Here is a 13,379-nt window from a genome sequence, read left to right as displayed (position 1 = left end):
GGTTCATGGCATTAATCTCATGTTAGACTATTGGAGGAAGGTTTTGGTGGCTATGGCAGTGTGTAGACGGGTGTTGTCATTCTGGAAGGTGTGGTTTCGGCGTTTTGCAAAATACAGCAAATACGGTGCAACGTGGGGTCGGTGGCCTCTGCCTGGGCCGATATTGTGGAAGACTCCATGTCAAAGTTTCTGATTGATGCCGATTGCACCCAATACCATAATGCTTGGTCCTCCCCGTGGCTCTTTTTCAACCACACACTGTTCTGTAAAATGTTCACCTCTTCTTCGCCACACTCGTACTCTGCCATCTGCGGTGGAAATGCAGTACCGACTCTCATCTGAAAAGACGTGGATCCCCCACTGCGGATGCCGCCAATTCTCTCTTTAGGTGGCCCACGTAAGACGTTGCTGAAGATGATGGGGAGTGAGCACCGGACCCCTTTATGGACAGAAGACAGGTTCTGTGAGGCGAGTCGATTTCGAACGGTTTCAGCACTGATGGTTTGCTTATGTTGGTCAATGGTCTGACGAACTGTTTGTGCCGCTTTGGTGAATCTGTCATGCAGATAATGCTGCAGAATATAGCGACTCGGGGACGACCACTCATCAGTGATCATGCATGACTTTGTCCAAATATTTTTAAAATGCGACGTATCTATCTGTTCAGTATAGTATTGCAGTATTTCTGAACACCCTCTTTAACTTCAGATAATATTGAAGCAAGTAATTTGTGATTATTTGAGAACCTGAATTTAGTAAGAGCTGCTTAGCCAGTTTCGACTACATGATCATAATTTGAGCGCCTGAATTATGTTGAATGTTGTAAGCTCTGTTTTATGGCCGTGCTTTCTTCAGATACTCCACCTAAAAGTTCCAACAATAAAGCTATCGGGTACATGATAATGCATGAACAGACAACACCAAACAGAAAGAAAACTTGATTAAAATTCGATTTGGTGAAATATTTCTTTAATCCTGTCTGTAAGTGTCGTCGACTTACAGGATTATCTAGTCTTCCCAAAACAAATTGTTGAAGAAAAACCTCCGGAACCCAGGGAATCAATGATCTATATAAAAAATGTTATATACAATTATATATGTAACACCTTTTCAGATCCTCAAAGATGACGAGAATTGGCGGATTTTATCATCTGTTTTATGTGTTTATGCTTCAAAGAAATTATATCGTGACTTTGAACATTTCATTTAAATACATATGTTAACTAAGTAGTGTTTTACACGTAATAAATTAAATATACAAATAGCGTCGCAAATAAATAAATTCTCAAGCACCATTTTAATTAATGGCAAGTGTCTGTCCGAGGCGAGGCCCGAAGTGCCGAAGCGCCATAAGACTGTGGGGCTACCAGAGTCCCTCTGAAGAAAACGGATTTCATATGGCCTGAAATGAAATTTTGAGCATTTAGAGGGCTTACTTTTTAATTCAAAATAAGATCTTTTAATGGCCCACCCCTTGAATACAATACTGTGTTCCTGTCCAGATGTGTTCAGATATTACTTTTACACATGAATTACTTGAATGAACCCTATTTAAACAACATATATATATCACATATTGTCTCACATGAAGTCTATCTAGAGTAAAGTGATCAGGTTGGTTGTCTATGCAAATCAATGTTCACAAATTCTCTAATGTTAATACAGTTGTATAATTTTTCGTATATTTATAGAGGTTGGAATTCTCCAAAATGTACAAGCCTGGAATTATTATAATACAACACATTAACATCAGATTTGAAATATACAAATATTAAATTTTGCAAGTTACTTCCCTTGTATAAACTTAGATAATTTTGAACTTTGTTTTTTTTTGTAAAATCGCCTCATTGAAAAACATCGGGTTATGTCGTCATGAACATTAATTGTTTCTCCGGCTAAATCAGCATAGTAATCTACAAAATTAAAATCCTATGTCCGATTCTCTTGCAGTTCTACATTAACCATGTTGTGGGAGTTCATTCACTTCCAGGACTCCTCTAATTTGTTACATCTATTTATTATGTGTTTCGAGCTTTCGAGCTGAGAACGTAATAGAGTGACGAATTTTAGACAAACTACATCTAACACCCTGGTTCCCAACCTGGGCTGTTTTAAACCCCTGGGGCCCCCGGGTTGGGGTTGGGACTAGGGTGTCGGGTGTGAACAACTGTTGTAGGAGAAGTTTTTTTGGAGGGATATTATATGGTTCCAAAGAAGACAGCAACAGCCTTTCCACTGAGCATCTTATTGCGGCCGCATGATTATATATCCATTATTACATATCTATTATTATATATCTATTATTATATATCCATTATTATATATCCATTATTATATATCTATTATTATATATCTATTATCTATTATTATATATCCATTATTATATATCTATTATTATATATCTATTATTATATATCTATTATTATATATCTATTATTATAAATCTATTATTATAAATCTATTATTAAATATCTATTATTATATATCTATTGTTATATATCCATTATTATATATCTATTATTATATATCCATTATTATATATCCATTATTATATATCCATTATTATATATCTATTATTATATATCCATTATTATATATCTATTATTATATATCTATTATTATATATCTATTATTATATATCTATTATTATATATCCATTATTATATATCCATTATTATATATCTATTATTATATATCTATTATTATATATCCATTATTATATATCCATTATTATATATCTATTATTATATATCCATTATTATATATCCATTATTATATATCTATTATTATATATCTATTATTATATATCCATTATTATGTGTGATTATTATGAATAGTTTGAATAAAGAATTATAAAATGTACAATGTTTTGAAGGTAGGACATAAAACGCCATTCATTTCATTTACGTTTTGAATGTCCATTGTTTTACGGGTGTGAAGGGTTCAAATGATAACTCCAGGGGTGTGAAGACTGAAAAAGGTTGGGAACCACTGATCTAATAATTATGTTTGAAAAGATTGAATTTCCTCATCTGTCTGATGCGAAATTGTAACCAGTTTGTGTTTTTCCACAATTATATAAAATAATCGCAGCGTCATTTTTTAAAAGACGCAAGTAACAAGCACTGAGATTTTGATTTAGGTTAATACATTATAGTCATTTCTTTTGCATTTCAGTTTAATAATTCATTTATTCCAATCAATGGAAAATGAATACAATGTTATTGTTGACGTATTATGTTCCGCTCTCGCATAACATTCATTGTCAGAAAGATTTGTCTGTCATGAAAGGAACTGTCACAAATTGTGACACATCCAAGGCCTGTATCTCCAATTGCTTGGCTTCATGAACAAGAGAAGAAAGGTGGGATCTTTATTCTCATTTCAGCATTATCAAAGCTTGACCAGGGAATTAAAATAAGTTGTCAAACAGAAATTTGTGATGATCAAAATGCGTGTAATATGAATACAATTTATTGAACAATAACAAACAACATCAAAAATCAACAAAAAAAAGAAAAACTAGCTGAAATTTTGTGGCGTTAACCTGATTATGTGTTTTTCAAAGGACTTAGAAACTTGAAAACAACAGATCTGATAAGAGACACAAATTGAGTTAATATCGTTGGATATATCCATATATTATAAAAAACGTACATCAATCTTTGTTAGAAAGGAAAAGGGAGCCCTAATTCCACACGTGCAAACTCTCATTTGGAATTCGTAATAAATGATACCTATTAATTAATAAATTAACAAATAAACCATTGCCTACCATTTCTTATCATCCTGTGTCTCAGGACGACGGAGGAAACACGTCGAAAAACGCATAAAACTTTTAACTGGTGATTGTTGTTCCATAAAACTGTATACGTTTTTCTAGGTTAATGATGTCTATATATACTGTATAGGGTAGAAAAGATTAATTTATTAATTCATTTATCAACTGATTTACCTTTAATGATGAACAAATAGGTGATGAATAACCTTATTCAACGTTATTATTATTTAATTGACAATGTTATGGGTAATATACTGCCAGTATAAATATCGAACAAACTGATTGGAGATCAAAGACAATAGTCAAAGCTTTATATTGGTGTCAAATCTGCTTGTCACATTCAATCTGAAATACTATATTACTTTTCATACTCCGTTTAGTCAATAAACTATTTACCTGCATTTTGATCGTTATAAAATCAATGCCTGGTTGTATTTTAATAATACTTGGTATTTCATAATGCATTTTGATCCCAAGACCAAATTTATGTGATCGTAATCATTTTAGAAACTACTCGTTAATATCGCATGAAAGGAAGGTTTTGAGAAATGAGGTCATATCGCAGTAACTGAGTTGAAATTTTAAACTCAAAAGCGTATTTTGAAAATTTGGCGTTTATGAAAAACACACAACAAGGGCACGGCTACCTGAATCCATTTAAGTACACCATATCGCACAAATACATCAACATCTAAAACAGTAACATGGATGGTAAGTAATCTTGTGTTATGATTATGATGTTTTAACTTATAGCTTAATTACTGAAAGTTTTACTTTCACGGGTAATTTAGAGGTAAAATATATACTTTTAACAACACTACATTGCTCTCTTTTGTATTTATTTCCATTTTATCTTCATCGAGTTATCTAATCTGTCATTTAATGATTAAGCCAATTTTTTATACGATGAAGTTGCCATGTCATGAACATGTTTACAATAGATACATATAATTCACCATTGTATGCTCTCGTTCATTTGCAGATGGTATGTACTACCTTCTTGTCTTGAGACTTTGTAGATGCATCAGATGTAGTAGTAGTAGCAGTTGATGTTGATCCTGTAAGCATACCAGTTCTATAGCCTTTAGTGGGTCGACACAGTAATCTGAAAGCGGCTCTTCTATATGGTCTGTTGCTGATCATGTAAACAACAAAAGTTGAGCTTGAGTGAAGATGAGCAACTAGAGTTACCATGATATGAACCTCCATTGGCAAATCGTCAGCGACATCTAATGAAATAACAGTTGTGTATGGAGTCCAGCAAACCACAAATACTACAAACAGAATGAAAAGCGTTCTTGATGACTTGGCGGTTTCTTTCCAGGCTTTCTTCAATCGATCAGGATCATCAATGCTATAACTGTAAACGTTGACTTTGGTTTGGAAAATCCGCCAGAAAATAAGGATGTATGCCACCGTCATAAAAAGCAATGGGCTCCCGATTAAGGCGATGGATACGAAGAGGGTGTAAGAATAGCTTTTTGTTCTGTCCCAGATACATTGGTGGTTCTTCTCATCAAAGGTGTGGTCTCCCCAGCCAATGAAATTGGGAAACTGGAAGAGAAAAGCTGCTACCCATGTTACCAAGCAGAGAACGATGCAGACTTTGGTTTTGAATAGAACGTAGTACAATCTATTCTTGCAGACGTAAATGTAACGGTTGAAGCTGACTAGAGTTAGGTTGAGGAAGGCACAGAAACAGGCCGTCAAACATAAAGAGGATATTAGTTCACAAAACCACACTCGAGAGCTAAACCATCTCTGACCCTTAACCACTCCTGAAGTATAAAAAAGAAGAACGTTCACCTACAATGGATCCAGATAATCCCGAGTAGTGCCGACAGTGTTGATAACTGCTGATAAACCATTTTATTCTGTAAGAAATAAAACAATATGTATCGTAATACCTTGTTTCATCAAAATTTTAATGTTCTAATGTTAATTTCGCTGAGAAGGGAAATAATATACATTGCAGCACCAAAATAAAATAAAAAGAATACTAAACATAGACGTCCTGATCCGAAAATATACAATTACATATACCATGATCTTTTGACTCGGCAAAACTAGTAACACTGCGTACCGAGAACCGAAAATCGCACCTCACCACGCAGTGTCATCAGTTTCCAATAAATCTTTTTTGGCAAATATTGGAAAATGTTACGGACCGGTCGGAATCTTTGATCATCTAGTTGATCGCAATTGCTTTGATGGATTCAATGACATGCATCAAAACGAACCAAGCTGTCAAATAAAACAATGAAGTTAATGAAGCATACAAAACTATCCTTTACCTTTCAGATAAATTGAATGACAAAACAGTCGTGAGGAGGGGAAAGACTTTCTGCCCAATGTACTTCATCGACTTAGATGACTTTACAAAAACTAACCTAATTTAATCATCATACAGACAAAATGTATTCAAGATGGGAGGGTTCATACTGTCAAGCCTTTGTCGGGAAATTGATAAATCATCTTCTTGTACATATTTATATAGTCAGCATATATAAGCTACAAATCTACCGGGGCAGATTTGAATAATAATGTTATACTATTGCTAGATGTCAAAAGTGCCGCTGTGGGAATTCGTCTGTCGCAGGTACGTTCTGACCCTTTATGTAATTTTCATGTAATCATCGAAGGTGAAACAGTCAATGCGTTTATATCGGCAAGATGCAAATAGAAGTGTTCTCGCAATATAAACGAAATGAACTTTACTAGACCAAAACCATAACAATATTAAGAGACATAAACAAGTTAGACTTACTTAAAGCCTCAACAAAGTGATTCTTCAAAATGACCTACAAATCAGGAGAAGAGAAAACAATCGAGTCAAAATCAATCAAAACGATTTCACCTGCGCAAATGATTTCATGCTTTACGTTAATTTATGGATAACTTAATTAATAAATAATTTAGGTTTCTTAAAAGGTTTTTTTTCGATTGCATGTTTTGTTTTCTCTGAAATTGCTCTCTTAATTTAAAGTTCACACACTATATAAATAAGAAATTGTGTACAAGTAATTCAAAAACCCAGACCATTGTCACGCCAAAAAAAACCATAATATTATTTTGATACAAATCGAAGCAATTTTCGATCGTGGTGTACACAATTACACAACCTTGAATTACTTATCTTCATTTCAATATTTGTTTTGATTTTCCTGATTTGCCTATGTTTCAAACATAAATAAATATTTTACAAAATAACATCGTCAGTTTTGGGGGATTTTTCTTACTGGTGGCAATCGACCAATCCACTTAATGATCTTTTCCAAGATTTCCATACCCTTATACAAATGTTTCAACGTCTCATATTTTCCTATTCATTTCAAAGTACCATGGATCCCCCCCCCCCCTAAAAAATGTCGGGAAATATACCACGCTAACGAAAAGAATTGTCAGAGCCTACGACAAAAGTTTTCTAAACTTGAGGATCGACCAAGACACAACCAGTCTACAAGAAAGCGTACTTATGTATTTATATATTTAAATCCTTTTCAGATAAACAAGGAAAACTTACCAACAATGCACATGGGATCAGCAAATCCTGAAACACACAAATCCGCTAGAGCCAAATTTATGAGAAATTCGCGGCCAACTTTGTTCACATTCTTGCTGATGGATGATATAATGATGGTTAGGGTATTACCAACAGTTCCAATCAGGAAAGCAACCGAGAGAATTGATATATAGATTATAGACAATATTGGTTTGGTCTCGAGTAATGGTGCGACGAAGGTTGTTATCAGCTCCTCTGTACCGTTATTATCTTTTCCTATATTACTGCTGTTTGTCATTGTACAATTTTTCAACTCAATCTACAAAAGAAATATATTTTGACAAAATATCAAATATTATACAAGCTAGTTTCCTCTTGTCTAATATTAAAAACATGAAATTAGAATTCCGTCTTTCGTTCAGTGTGCAAGAAACACGTGTCCTGGTGTCAATTACCTGTTGATATGATACAAATTGTTAGAAATTTGTTTTGTTATACTAATGATGTGTATCAAAACAATCTTAAATTTAATAAAACAAAGACAACTCTAATAAATATTATCAATATTTTCATCAAGAGCAAAAACACCGTGGTTAAACCACGCCCACTTATTCAGGAATAGATGAAAGCGTGCTGTGGCAATAGACAATCAAAGGCGTTCTATCATAAAGGAGTTAGCTTTCCGCGTGTACTTATTTCCAAAAAAATATCTTTAAAAGCTTTAGAATATCGTGACATCTTGAATATTTTATACATGATATACTGGATGACCAAATAATGGGTTATCTACTAGAAGTACAATAAGAAAAATATGTAATACTTCGGACGTGTTGAAGAGACGATGCTTCCCAACAAGATACCATGGTGCATTTCATTTCATTACGCACTACGTAATATAATTTTTTTTATGATATAGGAATTGTCGAGTTATAGCAAATATCGGTTCGTTTCAAGTTATAGAATGTTCTATGAGCCAAAACAAAAACACGATAGAATTAACAAAATTAATCAGATAATATTAAAAGGCTCTGAGGCAACGAGACAATTAAACAAATATTTTGACATGCTAAATCAAACATACTTGATCAATTATTGTGGATGACAATTAAATGGCATATATATTATGTTGTATTTTCCGGAGGAAATTAAAAAACGGTCTTGTTTCCTGGCGATAAGGAGTTGGACCTTTACAAATGATTTGAGGCCACGTAGTACACACACACACACACACACACACATCGTAAGAATAATGAAATTAGCCGTTTATTTATCAAGGTTCCTGCAAAAATAACGAACTCTCAAAAATTACCTCAAAAGTCTAAATGGATCTATACAAATATTTATTGTTTCAATATCTACGTCTACATAACATTACATGACCTGTAAGATAACCACTTTTTGACATAATTCCTAATGTCGGATCAAAACATTGTGACATTGGAACATTATACCATCTTAATATCAAAATGTTAATATTATCTATAAAATAAATGAAACAGAATATTATGAGCTACTTTTCTGTCCCTTTTTGTTATGATATGATATCTATATGTTATTATCGTTACGGAGTTAATGTATACTGTTTCCCATATAAAAAAGATAGCTGAAACCAACGAAGTTGTAATTAGTGACAAATTCTTGTGACATTCTTACCATTCTTTTTGCGCGACAGATTCGCTCTGACCAAAAAAGGTTAACGCGCCTTATATTGCCTAAATGTATATCTGCCCTGATTGATCCAATATCGTGTTCGGGGAAAGACAAAAGTCAGATAAATAATCAGCAGCAAATTCTGACCATTTAGTGCAGCTTGTGTTTAGTAACAGTTCTCAATGAACCAAATCCAAAAAATATCCAGATAAACAATATAATATGAATGAAATAAAATAAATGCACATACAACTTAATAATACTCACAGCTTGACTCTTAAAATCATAGGCTATTAAAGATAAAAAAATAAATTAATACTGTCATTTATTTCTGCGAAATGAGATTTTGATAAGAAATAATATCTCAATAACAAATAAGCTAGTCTCCGCTGCAAGCTGTGGTAATTTATTGATCAGAGAAGAGCGGGCTATTTGGTCTCTCCACAGTGATATGTAGACATATCATCCCTGTGGAAACTTGAATAGCAACAGTTTCTCTTAAATCAACTTGTTAAAGAGAGAAAGAGAGAAAGGGGCAAGCAGTATTGTGCTAGATCGCTTTCTTTGCCAATTAAAAATTATGCTCAAAGCCCAATCTGGAAAGTTGACCCAAATCTCAAAACTCCGGCACTCCGAAGCCTTTGTAGACAGAATGAGATGAGCTCTAGTCAATTAGTCTATCCACACCAAATGACCAAGTCTTGGTGAAAAGACCAACTTAGGGGGCAGAATGGATCTGATCTGATCTTGATGTTTTACCATTTTGTCATATAGATATTATTATTATTATCCGGCACAGCAACCAATATGATCATTTCGACATATCAATATTAGCAATGACAGATGATTTCAAATAATTTCTACATAGGTATTAACGTAAACGACGACGTTGTGAAATTTGAGCCTCCGGTTTCAGAACCCGCAAAAGTTCCTTATCTTTAGTGAAAATCACATTTTCGATGTTTACGACAATATAAAATGTAGTTGGTAATGGTAATAAATTGATAATATAGTGAAATTTATTTAAAAATAAATTTTACTATATTATCAATTTATATTGATAACTAAATACACAGAGTCTACTATAGTTTTTAGTAATGATAAGAATTCTACTGGCCGTACTATGGGCATGTTTCACCACTTCCATTAATTATTTAACCTTTGATTATACTAATTGCTATGTAATTATATATAACCGTTCACAACCGCTCACCCGGAATGTTGGCTGTGAGCCAGTAGTTCTGTAGAAAGGTGATCGATGTTTGGCAATTGCTTTGTGCTGATAAAAAATCCGCAACAGTCCTATATTTCCTCAATGGTTGTTCCAAAGATTTAAAATTTTTTTCAAGATAAGTAACAAAGTTTTTGTTTTTTTATCTTGTAAAAGATAAATAACATAGTAGAATACAAATATGCCTACAAATAAATTTCTTCCCTCCTCCCCCCCCCCCCCTCCCCCAAATAGAAAATTGTGTGCCCCCTACTCGCCCTCTCAACTTATCTTTCCTAGAAACATCATTCACCTAAGACCTGAGAAAAGGTCAATTTTACAGGAAAATTAAGCCCTCTAACTGCTTAAAATTGGGCCATCTGAAATCCATTGCTGGCACTCAAACACTTTACTAGCTTGCAGTTAATCCTGGAAAACATGTTATCCTATTCACTTTCATTATTCTTTAATTTTATCTGGAATGATGATGTATCCCAAAAATATTTCCATTGAGTCACTTACTTTATTTCCCCATTAAAACTTCAAAACACAGATCATCGTTCCCGCTTACTTAAAACGTTCCATATTACATATTTTTTTTCTTGTACATATAGATAACGCACCAGCTTATCTATTGCTCTGTGATCCAGCTGCTCAATACACCCTAACACAATGAGCGACATGACAGATGAAGATAAGAAGGCAATGACCCGGGCCGGGTGCACTCAAAGTATTTTAGGTTGCAGCAAGAGGCTTAAATTTTCCAACAGAAAATAAATATGACATGTTTTTTTCAGCCACAAGTAAACCATAAATTTTAGATAACATATTAATGTTCTAGGTACTTACCGTATCGTTACAGAAAATTTTAGAATCCATTAAAGATAACTATTGTCCTTCTCACCAGAAGAAACTACGCCGTTTGCTGTCAGAGAAATCAGATTTTCTCAGTAAGCTGGTACGTTAAATATATTGAAGTCGATGAGATTATACATTAATAAGAAGGTATATAAGTGTGGACTACAGATCAATCGAAGTTATTAATTACCTGATAATTACAGTATGCGAAAACTCCAATCAGTAAAATTGTGAATAAGAGACAGTAACAGTTATTAGTCTAATTAAGAAATATACACTATTGTTCCAAAATGAACACGGACTGCCAAGTATTTTGTATATGTGAGTTGTACCAGACGAGACTGTTTGTATACCTCACAAAACTTATGACAGTTAGTGCAGCATCTCGATACTGTCTGAAATTGTGAAACAAGCATGATGATACGTCATTGTTAAAAATCAATGGTTTACCATAACCTTTTGTTTTTAATTTTTATTTTAAATTTGGTAAGAGAAATCCGGCTGTTAAAAATTTGTTGTTTTGTTGTTTTTTTTTTTTTTTTTGTTTTTCTTGCCTGAAAATCTTGTCTTGGGGGTTGCCCCGCCACTGGCTAAGGACAAATCTGTTCTGGTGAATTCCATGTGGCCTCGTTACTTGATATTATATATAAACTTATTAGCAATCATACTAAATGTAATGGCTAAGCCATAATTTAATTGGGATATTTACATGCATATCAGGAAATAATTTCTAATGGCTAGGTATGATAATACGATAATAACGATACGATAATTGGCTTTGGCTTTCTGACTTTAAAATGACCCTAGGATTACTTGGCACTATATTATCCCATTTCAAATATTCTAGATCATTTTAAGAATGTTTTGTACTTCGAAATAAAGGCTATGTAATTATACAAATTATCATGAAATGAAGTGTTATAAACGTTATATTTATTATATCTATATACCATTCTGTTACATTTGTTTTTCACATTAGACCCACGTCAAACAAATTCATTTAATTTTTCACTGGCAATTTGCATCAAGGACAAGTTTCGCACTACTTATTGCCTCTGTTTCTTCGCCCAAACAAAACTTCCGTCATTATTTTGTGTGGGTCGTTTAAATCAAGACAGTATCCAATGGGAGCTTAATTCTTAATTCAGTTTTTATTATCCCTCAAGTTTACAATAAGATGTGAATATGTGAGAGAATGAATTAATTCCCATTAGTGCGAATTCCCATTTGAGCTGCATTTTCCCTTTTGGGCTTCTATGACTGACATTACCCCAAGATATAAGTAATGAGTTTTGTTTTTGTGTGGAGCTTCAGCTGTGCAATAAAATCAAAATGGAATGATTGTAGCACACCTATAGGCTCATTTTTTACCAAGTATTCCTCGATGTCCCTGCAGCTCGATTCATAATAGTTCAACTTTGTATAGACACCAAACGTTGTATGACACTCAGCAAAACTTATTTGTCAAACAGTATGACAAAAGATATTTCAATTTACTATTATTGTTAACTATCCTGTTATTGGCAAAGATATTCCTCCGTCACCAATAGGGTTTTAACCATGCCATTGATACACTATGCAGGAGCCTGACTAGTTCTGTAACTTTTGATTTCTTTTCGAAAGTGTAATTTTGTATTTAAAAAGTCACGACATAGGACATGTTGAAAGATTTTATAACTGTATAGAATTATATATTATAGTTTTTATTTGTTTATGTCATGATATAAAAATAGATGTTACATTATTATAATTGGTATAAAGTGTTTGAAATTGTGTTAAAAATTAATGGGTGGGTTGCGAAAGGGGAATATGAATGTTTAATGAGAAACCTGATTTAATCATCCTTTTATCTTTGGTTTCAGGACAAAAAGTGTATATGTCTTTGGGCCAGAGAAGATAAAGCGTCAATCGCCACTTTATAGTATAACCATGAAAGTAACATGACGAGTTTTTTTCCTGTCATTAAAAATAATCGATTCTTGTAGGCTACTTATCTTGAACAACGTGAAGAAACTTTTTTAAAGTTTTCAAAAGGCCGTTAATTGATAGTAGATTCGGTGTTTTACTTCTCCTGAATGGCCTAGGCTGACCCTACCCAGTTCCTCAGACGTGGTAAACGGTTGACATGTTATCACATCTGTATATCACGTCTAGGACGATGTCATTCTATATATCACGTCTGGCCGGGGATCTCGGTTATAGGACCAGGTATGTTGGTTTAGGGCTAGAGTGGAACAAATACATCATGTTGTAAAGACGGATTCTTTAGCTGTGTAACATGATAAAAAAATGGAATTTGGTAGGGGTGCATAGCCGAGCCAGCCTCTTTTCTCGGCTAGGGGGGGGGGGGGATGGTGTTAGGCGGGGGGAGGGGATAA

The 13,379-nt window shown here is 33.6% G+C and overlaps 1 protein-coding gene across 1 annotated transcript; it reads right to left on the bottom strand.

Moving 5' to 3' along the window:
* Positions 1-4,753: 4,753 nt before the first annotated feature.
* On the bottom strand, positions 4,754-8,939 carry LOTGIDRAFT_154252 (hypothetical protein; the record flags this gene model as incomplete). The annotated part of the gene is made up of 3 exons (XM_009061956.1): positions 4,754-5,559; positions 7,305-7,602; positions 8,937-8,939. The coding sequence occupies 3 exons, from the start codon at positions 8,937-8,939 to the stop codon at positions 4,754-4,756; spliced, it is 1,107 nt and encodes a 368-aa protein (XP_009060204.1).
* Between the last annotated feature and the right edge of the window lie 4,440 nt (positions 8,940-13,379).

This window comes from Lottia gigantea, assembly GCF_000327385.1.
Source record: "Lottia gigantea unplaced genomic scaffold LOTGIsca_5, whole genome shotgun sequence".
NCBI classification, from domain to species: domain Eukaryota; kingdom Metazoa; phylum Mollusca; class Gastropoda; family Lottiidae; genus Lottia; species Lottia gigantea.
This window is presented reverse-complemented; position numbering and strand designations above follow the sequence as displayed.